The sequence below is a fragment of the Bos javanicus genome, chromosome 12 (genome assembly GCF_032452875.1).
Source record: "Bos javanicus breed banteng chromosome 12, ARS-OSU_banteng_1.0, whole genome shotgun sequence".
In the NCBI taxonomy this organism is placed as follows: Eukaryota; Metazoa; Chordata; class Mammalia; order Artiodactyla; family Bovidae; genus Bos; species Bos javanicus.
In genome coordinates this window covers 75747874-75767737 of record NC_083879.1, presented here as the reverse complement: position 1 = coordinate 75767737, position 19864 = coordinate 75747874, and the positions used below count along the sequence as shown (strand labels likewise).

The 19864-nt window shown below is 43.5% G+C and overlaps 1 protein-coding gene and 1 pseudogene across 2 annotated transcripts in view; both read right to left on the bottom strand.

The window, feature by feature from the left end:
- FARP1 (FERM, ARH/RhoGEF and pleckstrin domain protein 1) overlaps positions 1–19864 on the bottom strand; it is a 309083-nt gene that overhangs the window by 91716 nt on the left and 197503 nt on the right. For both annotated transcript variants that reach the window (XM_061435251.1, XM_061435252.1), the window contains exon 3: positions 15294–15398. In XM_061435251.1, coding sequence (XP_061291235.1) covers positions 15294–15398 — 105 coding nt within the window. The remainder of the gene's footprint in view (positions 1–15293; positions 15399–19864) is intronic.
- Positions 17424–17524, bottom strand: LOC133258689 (U6 spliceosomal RNA; annotated as a pseudogene).

Sequence of the window (19864 nt, the reverse complement as noted above, 5' to 3'; positions counted from 1 at the left end):
CATAGAAGGTAACTGACTGGTAATCAAGTATACTTCAATAAAAATATAACTGATCGGTAAACAAAACAATGTAATACAGGTTTCATAACTCATGTAAAAGAAAAACAATAGCAAAAAGGTCAAAAAAGTAGAGAACGGAAGCATGATGCAGGCGTGCTAAGTTGCTTCAGTCGTGTCCAACTCTTTGCAACTCCATGGACTGTAGCCCACCACGCTCCTCTGTCCATGGGATTCTCCAGGCGACAATACAGGAGCGGCTTGCCATGCCCTCCTCCAGGGGATCTTCCCAACTCAGAGACTGAACCCAGGTCTCCTGCACTGCAGCTGAATGCTTTACCACTGAGCTATGTGAAATGAACCAGTATCACTTGAAGACAGGCTGTAATAAGTTGAAGATGAACATTCTTAACCCTAACACAACCATTCAGGTTACAAATCAAAGAGCTGTAGCTAATAAACCAATAAAAAAAGTAAAATGAAATCAAAATATTCAATTAATCAAAAGGTAGACAGGAAAAAAGGAACAAAGAGGGATACGAAACAGAAAACAAATAGCAAGATGACCCATTTTACGATATCAATAGTTAAGACTAAATGTAAATGGTCTACACACCGATTTACAAGCAAAGATAGTCAGATCTGATAAAAAAGGCAAGATCCAACTCTATGCTGACTATAAGACACACTGCTAATACAAATACACACACAGTTAAAAAACAAAAGGATGGGGGAAAAATTATTATGCTAACATTAAAAACTCTAAAAAACTGAAATGGTTAGATTAGTATCAAAGTAGACATTAGACTAAAGAATATCATCAAGAATAAAGAAGGTAATTTCTTAATGGCGGAGAAGTCAATGAATTAAGAGAAAATAAAATCTTAGGTATTTATATGCTTAATAACAGAATTTCAAAATACATGAAACAAAAACTGATCAAACTGCAAGGAGAAAGAGGCAAAAACACAATTATAGTTGGTGATTTTAATACCACTCATTCGATAACTAGTAGAACATATAAGACAGAAATTCAGTAAGGATAGAGATGATTTGAACATCACTATCAACTCACACGGCTCACTGGTAAAGAACATGCCTGCAATTCAGGAGAAGTGGGTTGGATCCCTGTGTCAGGAAGATCCTCTGGAGAAGGAAATGGCAACCCACTCCAGTATTCTTGCCTGGAAAATTCCATGGACAGAGGAGCCTGGTGGGCTACAGTCCATGGGGTCACAAACAGTTGGACATGACTGAGTGACTGAGCACATACATATCAACGGGTATGATCTAACTGACACAGATGGGATACTGCATTCCACCCACCAAAATTTACATTCTTTTCAAGTACACATAAAACATTTATCAAAACAAACCACATTTGGGGTCATGAAGGGATATCAATAAATTATTTAAAAGCCTTTCATGTCATACAAACTACATTCCCCAACAAGCAGAGAATTACATTAAAACTCAGTAACAGAAAGAACTGTGGAAAATCCCTATATTTGGAAACAAAATAACATACTTCTAAACAACAAACTTCAGAGTCAAAGGGAAACCAAAAGGAAATTAGAAAGTACTTTAAACTGAAATGAAAGCAAAAACACAATAAATTAAAATTTGTGACATGCTCCTAAAAGCCTCTTAATTTAAAAATAATCTATTGGTATAGAATCATTCTACATGCAAGCTATAGATAATTATAGATAATTCACATAAGCAAAATTCTAAAAATTACAGTCTACCACCGAGAGATCATGATTAGCACTTTAATGAAATTGTTCTCAGAACTGAGCTTGTATCCTCTGTGATGACCTAAATGGGCACAAAATCTAAAAAAGAGGAATATATATGTATCCTAATAGCTGATTCACTTTGCTGTACAGCAGAAACTAACACATTGTAAAGCAACTATACTCCAATAAAAAGTATAAAAAAGAAAAAAAAAGAATTGAGCTTGTATCGCATTCACCCTAAGAGTTTGTTCAAACGTATACCATGGGGTATAACATATACCTAGAGTTCCTTATCTAGGTGAGGACCTGGGAATCTGCAATGCTAAGGTGATACTGAATGCTGTTGCTGCTTGTTGGCCTGGGAAGTGTGATTTAAGACCCACTGACTTCATGTATATCCCTCCTACATCTTCTTCTATGAGCACTGTCCCTGGATACAAACATGTGTACACTTTTTAAAATACCAAATGAGGTCATATTGTTTATAACTTAGTTTTTGCTTTTTAGTCAATGATGTCTATCTTTCCATTTTGTAAACTTTTTCCTCACCAAATACTCACACTACTCAAATTTTTGCATGTGAATAAGGAATATCCTGAATGGTCTAGTGGTTTTCCTTACTTTCTTCAATTTCAGTCTGAATTTGGCAATAAGGAGTTCATGATCTGAGCCACAGTCAACTCCCAGTCTTGTTTTTGCTGACTGTATAGAGCTTCTCCATCTTTGGCTGCAAAGACTATAATCAATCTGATTTCAGTGTTGACCATCTGGTGATGTCCCTGTGTAGAGTCTTCTCTTGTGTTGTTGGAAGAGGGTGTTTGCTATGACCAGTGCGTTCTCTTGGCAGAACTCTATTAGCCTTTGCCCTGCTTCATTCTGTACTCCAAGGCCAAATTTGCCTGTTACTCCAGGTGTTTCTTGACTTCCTACTTTTGCATTCCAGTCCCTTATAATGAAAAGGACATCTTTTTTGAGTGTTAGTTCTAGAAGGTCTTGTAGGTCTTCAAAGAACCGTTCAGCTTCTTCAGCATTACTGCTCGGGCCATAGACTTGGATTACCAAGTGATATTGAATGGTTTGCCCTGGTGGAAGTGAGAAATAGATTTAAGGGACTAGATCTGACAGACAGAGTGCCTGATGAACTATGGACAGAGATTCAGGACATTGTACAGGAGACAGGGAGCAAAAACATCCCCATAGAAAAGAAATGCAAAAAAGCAAAATGGCTGTCTCAGGGGGCCTTACAAATAGCTGTGAAAAGAAGAGAGGCGAAAAGCAAAGGAGAAAAGGAAAGATATACCCATTTGAATGCAGAGTTCCAAAGAATAGCAAGGAGAGATAAGAAAGCCTTCCTCAGCGATCAATGCAAAGAAAGAGAGGAAACAATAGAATGGGAAACTAGAGATCTCTACAAGAAAATTAGAGATACGCAGGGAACATTTCATGCAAAGATAGGCTCAGTAAAGGACAGAAATGGTATGGACCTAACAGAAGAAGACGGAGAAGGCAATGGCACCCCACTCCAGTACTCGTGCCTGGAAAATCCCATGGACGGAGGAGCCTGGTAGGCTGCAGTCCATGGGGTCGCTAAGAGTCAGGCACAACTGAGCGACTTCACTTTCACCTTTCACTTTTATGCATTGGAGAAGGAAATGGCAACCCACTCCAGTATTCTTGCCTGGAGAATCCCAGGGACAGAGGAGCCTAGTGGGCTGCTGTCTATGGGGTCGCACAGAGTCGGACACGACTGAAGCGACTTAGCAGCAGCAGCAACAGAAGAAGAACATATTAAGAAGAGGTGGCAAGAATACACAGAAGAACTGTACAAAAAAGATCTTCACGACCAAGATAATCATGAAGGTGTGATCGCTCACACTCACCTAGAGCCGGACATCCTGGAATGTGAAGTCAGGTGGGCCTTAGGAAGCATCACTACGAACAAAGCTAGTGGAGGTGATGGAATTCCAATTGAGCTATTTCAAATCCTGAAAGATGATGCTGTGAAAGTGCTGCACTCAATATGCCAGCAAATTTGGAAAACTCAGCAGTGGCCACAGGACTGGAAAAGGTCAGTTTTCATTCCAATCCCAAAGAAAGGACTGCCAAAGAATGCTCAAACTACCGCACAACTGCACTCATCTCACACGCTAGTAAAGTAATGCTCAAAATTCTCCAAGCCAGGTTTCAGCAATACGTGAACCGTGAACTTCCAGATGTTCAAGCTCGTTTTAGAAAAGACAGAGGAACCAGAGATCAAATTGCCAACATCCGCTGGATCATCGAAAAAGCAAGAGAGTTCCAGAAAAACATCTATTTCTGCTTTACTGACTACGCCAAAGCCTTTGACTGTGTGGATCACAATAAACTGTGGAAAATTCTGAAAGAGATGGGAATACCAGACCACCTGACCTGCCTCTTGAGAAACCTATATGCAGGTCAGGAAGCAACAGTTAGAACCGGACATGGAACAACAGACTGGTTCCAAATAGGAAAAGGAATACGCCAAGGCTGTATATTGTCACCCTGCTTATTTAACTTATATGCAGAGTACATCATGAGAAATGCTGGGCTGAATGAAGCACAAGCTGGAACCAAGACTGCCGTGAGAAATATTAATAACCTCAGATATGCAAATGACACCACTCTTAAGGCAGAAAGCAAGGAAGAACTAAAAAGCCTCTTGATGAAAGTGAAAGAGGAGAGTGAAAATTTGGCTTAAAGCTCAACATTCAGAAAACTAAGATCATGGCATCCAGTCCCATCACTTCATGGCAAATAGATGGGGAAACAGTGGCTGACTATTTTTCTGGGCTCCAAAATCACTGCGAATGGTGATTGCAGCCATGAAATTAAAAGATGCTTGCTCCTTAGAAGGAAAGTTATGACCATCTAGAGAGCTAGAGACATTACTTTGTCAACAAAGTTCCATCTAGTCAAGGCTATGGTTTTTCTAGTAGTCATGTATGGATGTGAAAGTTGGACTCTAAAGAAAGCTGAGCGCTGAAGAATTGATGCTTTTGAACTGTGGTGTTGGAGAAGACTCTTGAGAGTCCCTTGGACTGCAAGGAGATCCAACCAGTCCATTCTAAAGGAAATCAGTCCTGGGTGTTCATTGGAAGGACTAATTTTGAAGTTAAAACTCCAATACTTTGGCCACCTGATGCGGAGAGCAGATGCATTTGAAAAGACCCTGATGCTAGAAAAGACTGAGGGCAGGAGGAGAAGGGGATGACAGAGGATGAGATGGCTGGATGGCATCACCGACTTGATGGATGTGAGTTTGAATGAACTCCAGGAGCTGGTGATGGACAGGGAGGCCCGGTGTGATGCAGTTCATGGGGTTGGAAAGAGTCAGACACGACTGAGCAAATGAACTGAAGGAATGTCCTTACTGTGATTGGAACATCCAATCCAGGACCATGCTTCATATCTGCTTATGTCCATTAAGTCTCTCTTAATCTAGACTCATCCCTTAAAAAAAAAAAAAAAGACTGAAGGAACACATGAATAAAATTTGAACTGAAAAATTGAGAATATACTTATTTACAAGGAAAGCTTTAAATAAAAAGGAATTAAAGATAGATCTGTAAACCAAAATATGAGATGAAATGTATAAAGGTATTTATGCCTTAGTCCATTAAATTCCCTAGGCAGCATTATCCCTATCCCTTAGTCCATTAAATTCCCTAGGCAGATATCCCAAATGTATGAGGAGGGAGCTTACCAGGTGGCGCTAGTGGTAAAGAATCCATCTGCCAATGGACTGGCAGGCAGAAAAGGAGACATAAAAGACACGAGTTCCATCCCTGGGTTGGGAAGATCCCCTGAAGGAGGGCAGAGCAACCCACTCCAGTATTCTTGTCTGGAGAATCCCATGGACAGAGGAGCCTGGCGGGCAGGTCCATAGGGTCAAAAAGAGTCAGACGTGACTGAAGCAACATAGCACTCATGCGTGTATGCGAAGGAAAGCTTTGGAAAAAGAACTAAGAATATTATAATGCAATGCCTGGGGCTTCAGAGGACCTTAGCCTGGAGGAAAAATTTAACCTTTGGGAACCTCAACTTTTTAAGAAGGGCTCAGCAGTAGACCTTAGGCATGGTACTCGTAACACATCAACTACTTGGTTTTAACCAATTTAAAATCATTTGTTCAATTTGCATTAGCTTTGAAAAATTCAGTTCAAAGGATTTCACTTGGGCATTGGAGCTACTTAATTGGATATTCCTCCTTTAATCTGTAGTTTGTTTCTTCTGTTTTCATTTTTTTCCTCCATTTTAAAACTAAAATAACATACAAGTGCTTAAAACTACTGAAAACAAATGTAGAGCTTAGTGAATTATTTAATGACACACATCGTTGTATCAACCAAGTCAAGAGACAGAACTCTGTCAGCCAATCACCCATCGCATCCTAAAACCAACCCCCTCCTTCTAAAAGGAACCGCTATCTAGATTTTCACAGTAACCCTCTACATTTCTTGATGTTTCACTTCATCAAGTGGTGTATCTCTATACACTAGTGCTTATTCTTCCTTATTTTCAAAAATTTTATGTCCTTCAAGCGTCTTTTCACCTACAGGTTCTTCCTCTACCCCTCTTTTCTTTATAGTAAATCTGTTGATCTGTGGAATTTCCCAGAGTCTGGATTTTGCACGTTGCATATACTTGAGGGTATCATTCGACATGTTCCTCTGTTCTCTGCATTGAGTGCAATTTGGCAGCTGCATCCAGCTGGTCCCTTTGGTAAGGCTATATACATAGTGTGCTGGGAACAACCCGCTTAAGGTGTTATTTTAAATATGACTGTGATACATTTATGCTGCTCATTTTTATGTGGAAACTATTTTCTAACCTTTTAAGAAGAAGGTATGGGTCACAGTAGCTTTCCTAACCTCCCAGAGCTTCCTCTTCTATTGATTTTGGGCCACATTTTTTTTTTTTTTTTTTTAATGATGGCTTGCTTTCTGAGATCCCCTGGCTCTCTTTTCCCTCCTCTATTATTTCTCTCTATTGTCTTTACCTGACTCAATTTCAGCTCCATTCTCCATAGTTTCTCCTAAGTGATGGCCTGTCCTGGAAGATTAATTACTCCAGCTCACTGGAGCTGGACTGATCCAGCCTCTTCCGAGCTCCCAATTCCCACTGCTCTTCTCAGACTGTTCCCTGTGGTTTCCAGTGGCTCTCTGAGGGTTCCCTTCTTTGGTCCGTCGAATGCCCTAGTGGTCCCCTCTATCTCCTCCCATACAGGCCCTGCTATAGCACAGAAGACCTTGTGTCTGACTGATGCTTTATTTCTGGTTACTTGTACTTCGGGGTCTTGGACTTACACTTTGACACCCAGCTTTGCCATAAATGTGGTTCATGGGTGTTTTGATTTTGCCGAGTAGCAGTTTCTATGTGGACCTTGGGTTTGTGAAGATCCAAAAACTATGATTCCACTTCCATCTTCTCAAGACTATCCATTCTAGAAAGCTATTTCCCTGTATTTTTTTTTTTTAACCAAACTAAGATGAGGGTCTTCATTACTCACATACTGTGGGGTGAGGAGATGACTGCCACTGAAAAGAGGGTTTGTTACTCATGGTCTCCAGGAGGAGGAGACACGTCACAGCATGCAGGGCCACATGGGGAAGCACCAGGGGCGGAAGCAGAAAGGGCAAGGACCGAGCATGCGCAGGAGGCATTACCGTGGCTTCCATGGGGAAAGGCAAGCTAAGTCAGGGTGAGGAGCTGGAGTCCTCGTAGTGGGCTCTGTGGGTGTCGGGCCATCTCTAGGTGTCTAATACCTGGAATAATTATGGGAAACAAATTCTGTGTTCTGAAGCCTAAGAGCCAGACAGAAGAAGGGGTTTGGGCTCTGGACTCATTCACTTGCATGTTGGAGGTGTGCTGGCAGGGGAACCATTTGCCATCTCTAAGAACTGGCCTGCTGTGGGAAGGGCAGTCTTTTCTCGTTCAGCGAGGCCCCAGATACTGAAGCATCAAGAACATAGAAAATACTGAAGGAAAAAAAAAAAAATCAGTGGTTCTTAGGGGCTCAGAGGGAAAAGAGGGCTCAACACACAGAGTAGAGGGGATTTTTAGGGCAGTGAACTCTTCTTTATGGTATTGTAAGGATGGATAAATGTCATTATACATTTGTCAAAACCTACAGAAGGTACAACATGAACCCTAATATGAACCTGGAACTGTAATAATAATGTATTATCACACTAATAATGTAAGATGTTAGTAAGAGGGGACACGGTGTATGGAGAGACAGCACGGGGCACCACTCTTGACTTTCTGCTCAATTTTTCTGTAAACATAGAGCTTTTCTAAAAAAATGAAGCCTATTAAATAAAACACAAAGTGATAACAAACAAAATCCTCAGATAGCTTTCTTCCAGTCTAAGAAATGGAAGATTATCCATAGCTGTATTTTTCCAGCAAGTCGCCCTTCCCCAGATTCTCTACTGGAGGTAAGCTTTGCCTCCTCTGGGACCTGCCTGTCACCACAGCCACAGCCAGTCACATCAAACCACAGGGCTGCTCTGTGTGGTCACTGGGCTGCTCTACCACCCCACCTCTGCTGGCTTCCCAAACATTCATCTGTCTTAAGCCTGCAATGTTCCTTATCCTTTACTCCTCGCATGTTTTGTAAGGAGCCACTCCTGGTCTCAGATGTCCGTAGGGCCCCAGGAAGAAGCAAGGTCACAGGCTGCAACTAAGCAGGGATGAAGGACATCTGCCCAACCCTAGAAGAGCTGGACAAGGAGCAGGAAGTGATGCTGTAATCCCAAGAAGCTGTGCTCTCTGACCTCAAGCCCTAGAAAGCATGCTTGCTGCTATGGACTGAATTGTGTCCTTCAAATCCCTGTGTTGAAGCCCTAACCCCCCAAAGTGGCTGTATCTAGAGATGGGGGTCTTTAGAAGGTCATTAAGAATGTGGCTCTATCTAAAGATGGGGGTCTTTAGACAGTAATTAAGGTTTAATGAGGTCATACAGGTGAGGCTCTGATCTACTAGGATTGTAGCCTTGTAGGAAGAGAAAAAGAGATTTCTGTCTTTGCTCGGCTTGAGGACACAGTGAAAAGGTGGCCCTTGACAAGCCAGAAACAGAGTCCTCACAAGAATCTGACCATGCTGATACCTTGATCTCAGACTCTAATACTTAGAGAAATGAAATGTCTGTTGTTCAAGCCTTCCAGTCTTTGGTATTCTGTTATGGCAGCCTGAGCTAGGACACCTGCCAATGGCAAAACTGTTTCCTGGCATAAAGGAGATGATAAAGTGAATGAAAGATTCTTCCTGAGCTTTGAAAGTGAAAGTTGCTCAGTCGTGTCTGACTCTTTGCAACCCCATGGACTGTACAGTCCATGGAATTCTCCAGGCCAGAATACTGGAGTGGGTAGCCTTTCCCTTCTCCAGGGGATCTTCCCAACCCAGGGATCAAACCCAGGTCTCCCACACTGCAGGTGGATTCTTTACCAGCTGGCCACAAGGGAAGCTCAAGAATACTGGAGTGGGTAGCTTGTCCTGTCTCCAGCGGATCTTCCCGACCCAGGAATTGAACCAGGGTCTCCTGCACTGAGGGCGGATTCTTTACCAACTGAGCCATCAGGTAAGCCCAAGCTTTACCAGTATTTATTTATACAAAACTGGGAATTTTTTATCAGGTCTCTGAGCATCATCACTTTCATGAAAGATGGGTGAGCCAGCCACACCAGTTTCTGAGCTAGAATGTAAGAAGAAAATCCAATAGATATCTGAGTGTCTTGCTATGACAGAAATTCTGCTGGGCTCATTATTATAAAGCATCTGAAGAATTCCCATGATAACCTTGTAAAATAGTCATTTATTAATCCCAGTTTTCAGATAAAGCACAAAAATCAAAGACATTCAGAATCTACCCAGCTGCTAAATGACAAAGCAAAGGTTTAAACAGATTTACAGGCTGTAACACAGAGCTGTTCACACTCTCCCCAGTAACCACAGGATAAATTTTAGATACACACCCATCTCTGCTGCCTGGTGTGCACAGCTCGTTGCAGCAGGAAGATGAAGCAAAGGCAACAAGTGAAGTAGAAAGAACTTGCAGCACCCAAGACAGGCCTGCCTGTGACTCATGGTCATACAGTCTGCACTGAATTTGCTCATTGTAAAACATGGATGATAAAATACCAACCTCGGAGAAATGTCGTACAACACAGATTGGTAAACCAAGGCCTGTGGGCCAAATCCAGCCTATGATTGGTTCTGCTACAGTCCAAGAGCAACCACGGGCTGTTAAGTGGTTGGGGGAAAAAACAGTAGCAATGTATTTCATGACATGTGAAAACTCTATGAAATTCAAATGTCCATGTCCATACATAAAGTTTTATTGGAACCCAACCACCATCATCCATGTACATTATCTATGGCTGCTTTGCACAGCAGTGGCAGAGCTGAGGAGTCACCACAGAGATGGTACAGCCTGCAAAGCCTAACGAATTTATTCTCTGGCTCTTTTTGCCAACCCCTAAGGTGAAGAACAAGGAGATCAAGTTAGTCCATCCTAAAGAAAATCGACCTTGAATATTCACTGGAAGCACTGATGCTGAAGCTGAAGCTCCAATACTTTGGCCACCTGATGCAAAGAGCCGACTCACTGGAAAAGACCTTGATGCTGGGAAAGATTAAGGGCAGGAGGAGAAGGGCGTGACAGAGCATAAGATGGCTGGATGGCAGCACCAACTCAATGGACCTGAATTTGAGCAAACTGTGGGAGACAGTGAAGGACAGGGAAGGGGCGAGCTGCAGCTCACGGAGCTGTAGAGACTCAGGCACGATTTGGTGACTGAACAAGGTGAAGAACAAACAAGGTGCATTTAAGTTAACAGCAGAGTGCACGGCACACTGTACAAGTTCAAGGACAGTGAGCTCTGAGTCCACTGGCAACCCAACCCCTCTGACCTTTACCAGCATTCAGACTCTAGGTACCCACTAGCTGGCATGTTAGGTAGAGGGTCTTGATTCCTAAGTTCCATAGTGTCCCTGCCATGGGAAGGCGAATCAATGGTGGGGAAAAAAGCTGATTAAAAGATTTCTCTGCTCCTATGGGGCAGTCCCATGGGTCAGCTGTTGGACTCAAGGACAACATGGGCCTGACTTACATGTAAACACAGCGATCAACTCTACTAACAGACAAGCCATGGGGCAAGTCTAATTGAGCGTAGAGCACAATTGATTACTAATTATCACTGGTTTATTCCCAGTCTTAGGAAACACATCTTAGACAGTGGAATGCATTCATTCTTAAGTGCTTAAGCTTTTTCAAACCCTTGTAATGAAGAATGCTCTGATGTGGGCTATTTAATGATAGAAATGATGAGAAAAGGGTGGAAGGCTGAGCTGCAATGCGAATTGCCTGGCCTTACCACCTTGGGACAAAGGTTCACAACCTTGCATGCTGGGGACCTTGGGGGAACAATTTGTTTCCAGCACATCACATACAGATAAATAAACAAAGTCAGTAGTGACAGACAGCCCAGGTCTGGGCATTTGAGACCAACTATGCTTCCTGTTAAGCTTCCCAGACGGCATTAGTGGTAAAGAACCCGCCTGCCAATGCAGGAGACAAAAGAGATGTGGGTTTGATCCTTGGGTTTCGAAGATCCCCTGGAGAAGGGCATGACAACCCACTCCAGTCTTCTTGCCTGGAGAATCCCATGGACAGAGGAGTCTGCAGGGACCACAGTCCACAGTGCTGCACAGAGCCAGACACGACTGAAGCAACTCAGCACACGTGCAGGCTTCCTGTTGGTTTGTCAGTTGCGTGAGCAGCCTCCCAAATGAAGCCTGGCAGAGGCAATAATCACGACAGCAGTATTACAAGTAATAATGACAACATACCCATGTTCGCTGCAGCATTATTCACAACAAGGAAAGGCGAAGCAACCTAAATGTCCCTCGACAGATGAGTGGGTAAGCAAAATGTGATGGAGCCAACTATGGAATAGTATTCAGCCTTAAAAAGGAAGGACATTCTGACACATGCTTCAACATCGATGGGACTTGAGGACATCACACTAGGTGAAATAAGCCAGACACAAAAGAACAAATGCTATGTGATGCCACTTCCATGAGCTATCTGAAGTGATCAAACTCATAGAAACAGAAGGTAGAATGGTGATCACCAGGGGCTGGGGGGAGGAGGAAAGGAAGTAGTTGTTGATTGGGTGCAGAGTTTCAGTTTTATATAATGAAAGTCCTCTCTGTTGCACAACAATGAATATACATCACACTACTGTACTGCACACTTACTTAAAAATGGCTAAGATGGTAAATTTCATGGTTATCTATTTTTGACCATAGTGAAAAAATGGTAATGATGATAATGGTAACAATAAAGTTTTATTGAAACAAATCCATGCCCATGCGTTTACACTACAAGGGAAGAGCTGAAGAGCTGGAGTAGAAACGCTCTGGTGTGGAAAGTCTATTCTAGTATTCACTATCTGGCCCTTGACAAACAAAAATTTGCTGCTCCCTGCTTTAGAATGTGGGCCTTGTTCACTGCTGAGTCTGCAGGAACTAGAGCACTCTGATGTACGGTAAGCTTTCAGGTAGTGGCCTGTATTTGTAACGATTAGCTTCTATGTCTTTAAGCCATCATTAATGGGTTTAGTGAATTTTGCAGTTGAACACACTCTAAAACAATAAGCAAACAGTGAAATCATAAAAATCAAGCCTGATAAAAGCTGAAAGAAGTCATCTCTGAAAGATCAACAGGTTTGTAAACCCTAGTGAAAGAGAAGCACCCACAGCCAATACAAAAGGCACCAAGCCTGAGGTCAGAAGATGAGGTTAGAATCCTAGCTCCATCAATAGCTAACTGGTTGACCCAGAAACAGAACAATCCTCTTGCTATCCAGTCTGGGTACCCTTACGACTGCTAATTTACAGTTGAGAAAAGAAACTTCAGGAGGATCAGAACAGGATAAGACTGGAGTCAGGAAAACCACTGCAACTCTGAGTAATGCAGGCAGGTTGTTAGAAATAATGAGAAGAAATCTTCAGGTGTTTTGAGAATCATTAATACAGAACAAGTCTAAGAAACACTGTTCCGCTGAACTTGCTACATGGTATGATAATTATTTGTTTCCTTATCAACTCCCCTAAGCAGGCACTTCTAATGACTGCAAACAGTAACTACTGCTGACAAGCTGTCCCTTCAAAGCATGTGTCGTCTTCTGTATGAAGTTTGATGCTGGACTTGGCACTGGCACAAATAATTGTTAGACGCATAAATGAATGTGGAATCAGATGTGGCCCCTCTGTGGTCATTTGTCACATCAGAAAGAGGACTGGGAGTCAGGGCAGCTTCGATTTAATGTAAGCACCAGAAAATGGCCAAGAAGGCTTAGAAAGAGTCGCTCAGTCATGTCTGACTCTTTGCAATCCCATGGACTATACAGCCCATGGAATTCTCCAGGCCAGAATACTGGAGTGGGCAGCCTTTCCCTTCTCCAGGGGATCTTCCCAACCCAGGGATCAAACCCAGGTCTCCCACATTGCAAGCGGATTCTTTCCCAGCTGAGCCACAAGGGAAGCCCAAGAATACTGGAGTGGGTAGCCTATCCCTTCTCCAGCGGATCTTCCTGACCCAGAAATCAAACCGATGTCTCCTGCATTGCAGGCAGATTCTTTATCAACTGAGCTACCAGGGAATCCCAGAAGGCTTAGAGGTTAGAAGTATGTTGAGAAAACACAGTTTGTGCCCATCTTTAGATACATGTTAGATCCCCCAGTCTTCCTCTATTCCAATCCAGTAACAGTTCTCTTTCTACACCATAAATCAGATCATGTCACACTCTCTTTAAAATGCATTTACAGCTTCCCAAACATATTAGTTCAGTACAGAGCTGTGCTGTCCCCACACACGTGACCACTGAGCACTTGAAATACAGCTGATCTGGCTGTGACAGTCACATACATATCGGATTCAAAGACTGAGCAGGGGGAAAAAAAAGTAAAATCTCCCATTCCTAGGTTTTGATGTTGATTTCAAGTTGAAATGATAATGATTTTGGATGTTTTATATCAAATTAAGTGCTAGAAAAATTGAAATAAAGTTTGTGGCTCGTATTCTATTGCTAGTGGGTAGTAATGGGACAGAAAGCCCTTTGAAATAGACCCGGCTCCCTGCTCACCTTTCAGGGCTTTTATCTTTCCCGCCTTCAGCAGAGCCCTCCTCCACCTACCTCTAAACTTCAGCCTCGTCTGCAGGTTCCTGAATAGCCTACTTGCTACCTGGGCTTTGGCATCTGGTGCCCGCCTCCCTGGAACACCCTATCAGGTCAACTCCTCCTGGCCTCAGAGGACTCAGTTTCGCCGTATCTGGGAGGGTTTCCTGATCACAAGTGTCGCTTGCGGTCCCCAGCGCCCCACGTGCCACATGCCTTGAACTGGCCACTGACTCAGTTCGATTGTTATTGTTGTTGTTTAGTCGCTCAGTCGTGTCCAACACTTTGTGACCCCATAGACTGTGGCCCACCAGGCTCCTCTGTCCATGGGATTCTCCAGGCAAGAGTACTGGAGTGGGTTGCCATTTCCTCCTCCAAAGACTCAGTTTGATGCCCCACCTGGATCCTACATTCTCTCCATCTTACTCCTGTTGGGTCCCCAGTGGCCAGCAAAAGTCCTAGGCACTCAGTGTAGACTGAATGAAAAGGTAGATAGAAATGCAGTCAATAAGTTTATACCCTAAAAGGGTGCCTCATAAAAGGCAGACTAGGATACAAGCTTGAGAAAGTGCCATCAGCCAAAAGAGAAAAAGTCACAATAAGTTATATTCTAAACTTTGGGATCAAGTCAATGAAACCTTTTTAAAGACCTACATGACATATTTAGCAAACTTCAAATGCTTGATCAACAACAACACTCTAAAGCAGGTAACTATACTCCAATAAAAATTAAAGAAAAAAAAGGCTTGAACTCATAGATAATACAATTCTGTGCCTTTGGAGCTGAACTGAGATAAATCCTTGACCATGAATGCAAACACGAGTGCATCAGTGTGTTCACTGGAGCATCATTTGTAACAGCAGACAATTCAGTACAATCTAAGTATCCCACCCTTTACAGCAAAGGCTGTAAGCGATGGTATATCCATTCAATGGAATAGTATGAAACTGTGAAAAGGAAGGAAGTAGACTCTATGTACCGAAAAGGAAAGATCTCAGGATATAGGTGTAGTGTGTGGGTGGAGTATAGGGCACTGTGTTGCTTCTTCACATGATCATATTTCAAAAATATGTGTTTGTGTGCACATACACACAGACTTTTACAGGAAGGATACACAAGACTCTGGTGCTGGTGGCTCCTGGAGGGAGAGGGAGAGAGAGGTGGCCTGCACTGCGCACTCTGTGGACCTGCTAATCATGAGTACACATTACTTTCAAAGACAGATCATCAAGGGCTTCCTGGGTACTTTTTCTGGTGTACACTTCCGTCAGGCCCAGAAAGGTCCCAATTATTTCCTTCTCTTAAGTCGAACAGATGGCAAAACAGCAACGTCTCATGGACATCACCTACCGTGATCTTCTTGTGGTCGGGAAACTCGAGGCCAAAATAGTCTCCTTCCACGAGGTTGAGGTGGTTGCACACGGCATCCAGCAGCACTTTCCCGGGGGCTCTTTGCTGGGAACAAACAGAGCAGTTGTTACGGCCTCTGAGACAGGCAGCTACGGAAACAAACCACGGCTCCCACCGCAGGAGGCCCCTCATGCCCGCGTCTGTAAGAGCTCCCCACCCACCACCCCACAACCCCCAGGCCACCAGCCCCGCTGTGCACACTGCTGGTTCCCGTCCCATGCTGCTCTCATGCTTAGAGGCTGATCTCTGCCATCGTTTCCTCACCCCAATGCCGGGCACGACGCCCCTTAAAAAAACGGACAAATACCATACGGTACCACTTGCATGTGGGGTGTAAAACACGACACAAATGAAATTACCCACAGAACAGGAACAGACCCACAGACAGACAACAGACTTGTGGGTGCCGAGCGGGAGGGGGCGGATTGGGAGTCTGGGATGAACGGACGCGGGCTACGATACAGAGGATGGGAAACAAGGTCCTGCTGCAGAGCACAGGCACTCTATTCAGTATCCTGTGACGAACCGCCGTGAAAAAGAAGTGTGTATGTATGTAAACAACCCCTTTGCTGTACAGCAGGGTTCAGGATAGGGGAAAGCACAGCACTGTAAAATCAACGTCAATAGAACACATAAAAATGCACTTTATTTTTTAGAGCAGTTTCCAGAAAGTTGAGCAGGAAGTGCGTACCGAGAGTACGTGTGTACCAGGTGCCCACCACACCCGGGGCCTCCTCTTACTGACATACTGGAATAGTATAATACATTTGCCACAACTGTGGAGCCAACATTAATACATTACCACCGTGTGAAGACCACAGCGTACACTAGGATTCACTGTGTCTATAGTCTATGGGTTTTGACAAAGGCATAACATCATAAAGCCCCCGTCACAGGATCACACGGGCGAGCTTCATCAGCCCTGAACATCCACTGTACTCCCCTCTTGCACCCCTCCTCCTTCCCCTACCCTGAACCCCTGGCAACCACTGATCTTTTTACAGTCTACATTTTGCCCCTTCCACGATGTCGCATAGCTAGAATCATACAGTATGGAGATTTTCCAGATTGGTGTTTTTCACTTAGTGTCATGAATTCAAAATTCCCCCCATTCTTGTCATGGCATGCTCGTCATTTCTTTTTATTGCCGAATAATATGCCACTGCCTGAGGGGAGTACAGTTTGCTTAACCATTCATCTACTGAAGAATATCTCAGTTGCCCAAGTTTTAGCAATTATGAATATAGTTGCTACAAATATTATTTGTGTGCAGTTTTGTGTGGGTGGAAGCCTTTATGATCCCATGCCCATTTTGTGACAGCTGAAAGCCTGTCCCTGGGTCCTCTCCCTCCCCAACAAATGTGGCAGAATGCATGGCTTTCTTCTCTAGACTTTGTACAGCCTCATCTAGACGTCATATGCATGAGCATAAAAGCCATAGGTTATGTTTTTTTCTATTTATTTAAATTAAAAAAAATTTTTTTACAACGTTGTGTTGGTTTCTGCCATACAACAAAGTGAGAAAGAAAAGAACAAACAGAGTGTTTTTAAGGCCACGGGTTCTTAACCGCCTTACCCAGGATGCCCAGTGAAAGAAGAAATGAATATAATCACTCATTCCATCGTATTCTACTAATATGTAGTTAAGTATCCACAAGTCTGTCTCTCTGATGAAGCTCTGGGCTACATGGTCACCTTTCTGTTCCTCCTGGCAGAGTCCCTGGCATTCCTTCAATGTCTGCTGAAATCCGTATTACACATACATATCCTATAGCTTGAGTCTATAGTGAAAGGGAAATGATTTGCAAGAATCCATTTTCTACCCTCAACAGCTTAGCATCATAAGCCTTGGTTTCATTTCACTCTCTGGTCAATTCTTAAAGGAAAGAAAGTGAAAGTAAAAGCCACTCAGTCGTGTCCGGACTATACAGTCCATGGAATTCTCCAGGCCAGAATACTGGAGTGGGTAGCCTTTCCCTTCTCCAGGGGACCTTCCCAACCCAGGGATCGAACCCAGTTCTTCCGCATCGTATGCAGATTCTTCACCAGGTGAGCCACTAAGGAAGCCCCAAAAACATGGAATGCTTCACAAGTTTGCATCATCTGCTAATAATCTGCTAATCTTCTCTGTATCGTTCCAATTTTAGTATATGTGCTGCTGAAGGGAACACCAATTCTTAAAGACTCACTTGCAAAAACAGATACAATTCCACCACACAGATCAAACCCAGCAAGAAAAAATGTTTCAAAGACCTTGTCATCTCCAGTTACTGGTTTTATACTTTCACCTCCCTTCTGCGAAGAGCAGAGCAATTTAGAAGCCACTTAGTAACCCAGGAGACTAAAGGCAGTAGAGTCAGACCCTGACAAGCGCCAACGACAGGCACGTCCATTAGGCTGCCCAACAGCATGACCTGAGGAGCCAGCGATAAAGAATCTCTCTCTTTTTTTAAACAGACACCACTTTATGCTCCTACATTCCTCATTGGAATTCAGAAGATGCTCACAGCTATCTAAAGGCATGCGCAGTCTCCATGCATAATCTCAAATTCACAAGGCTCTAGACATTGAATGCCTGGTCCAAAGTAACTGGGAGAGCCGTCCCAATTACCCTGCTGGCACAACTAACGTGTGATGGAGTATAAACCCCATTCGTGTCAATCAAACAGATCCCCGCCACCCTATCCAGCACACACGTGCGTGTCCAACTCTGCGACCATAAGAACTGTAGCCCACCAGGTTCCACTACCTGTGGGATTTCCCAGGCAAGAATACTGGAGTGGGTTGCCATTTCCGCCTCCAGGGGATCTTCCTGACCCAGGGATCAAACCCGTGTCTCCTGCATTGGCAGGCGGATTCTTTACCACTGAGCCACCAGGGAAGTTGCCCACCCAGCACACGCACGCGCGCGCGCGCGCGCACACACACACACACACACCCACACCCACCCACCCCTGGATTTATCCAGTGTTAACAGCTGCATGGATTACTGGTCACCAATCTTTTTTCCCACCTCTCTGGCAGAGCAATATCATATTGAGAGCACTTGGGAATTCACTAGCCAGGCCCATGGGGTCCTTGGGTTCAAATTCTCACACCTGCCTCCATAGAGTTACATGAAGAACTTAGACACAGCTCCTTGTTCGGGGGTCTCCTCTCCATCAAGTAGAATCTGCAGACACCAGCTAATAAAACCATGATGGGAATGTGTTGGGTGCCGAGAACTTGTAGAGAAATTTCTGTATCTTTTTTTTTTTTAAGAGAAGACCACATTCTAGTTTCACAATTCTTCTTTCTCACCATCCTTGACATTTCCTACTTGTCTTAAAATGCAGCACCAATTATCTGACCAGCTGGCAAGCACTCACTATCTTCCAAAGAATTCCTGGAACTAAGTGAATTTGATAACTTCATCTAGATTTACAGGGGCTGGTAAATGAGACTTTACAATTCAACGCTGAAAGTCTAAACAAGTTTAAAAAAATCAGAAATCAGCATACCATGGACACCTTTATAGAACAATGTTCAACTAAGCACTTGGTGGAACATACTGAGGAGAGAGAGTATTACTGCTGAATTAGGTCCTTGGCGGAGTTGCCAGGGATTTTTGTGACCATACCTGAGCACACTGACCATACTGGTAATAATAAGAGGCTAGAAATAGATGTTTGGAGTCAATCTAGTCAATACATTAGTTTTGTCTTAAGTCTTAAAAATTTCCTTAAAATTTATTACTTTGCACAAATCTTTGACACAAAATGACTTTCCAATGGGACCCCAGTTTTTATATCGGGAGAAGTTAATTTCAAGTTTGGGCTTCCCTGGTGACTCAGACAGTAAAGAATCTGCCCACAAATGCAGGAGATGCAAGAGACGTGGGTTCGATCCCTGGGAAGATCTCCAGGAGTATCTTCCGGAGAAGGGAATGGCTACACTCCAGTTTTCTAGCCTGGAGAATTCCACGGACAGAGGAGCCTGGTGGGCTACAATCCATGGGGTCGCAAACAGTCAGACATGACTAACACTTTCATACTTTTCACTTGACTGATATTATAGCTCTTAAAATTGGCCTGTAAAATAGATGCCTTTAATGCATTACATGAATTCTCCTGTCAACACCGGCTATCTTCAGGGATATAAGGAAAGCCAGTATGTAGAATTACTAGAAAGTATTTCTAAGGGTTGGAATGCAGTCACTACATGACAACTGCATGGGAAAACGGACAGGGCATTGACGTCTCAATGCACACCAGGCAGCTATGCCTAAAATGTTTCTAGACACCACAACAGCAAAGTTCAGGGACCCTATTCTCTTCTAGGAGTTAGTGTAGAAATGTCTGGGTTTCATTAATGCACCCAGAGCTGAACTCAGCTTCAGAGGAGGCACCTCAGAGAAGGGAAGCCAGAGAAGTTTCCTCCATGTTCTTTAAGAAAAGTCATCCCTTCCTTCCTTCCAATAGTGGATCTGCTCCATTAATTATCAACATCCTTCCTTTATGCTCGTCTCCAAG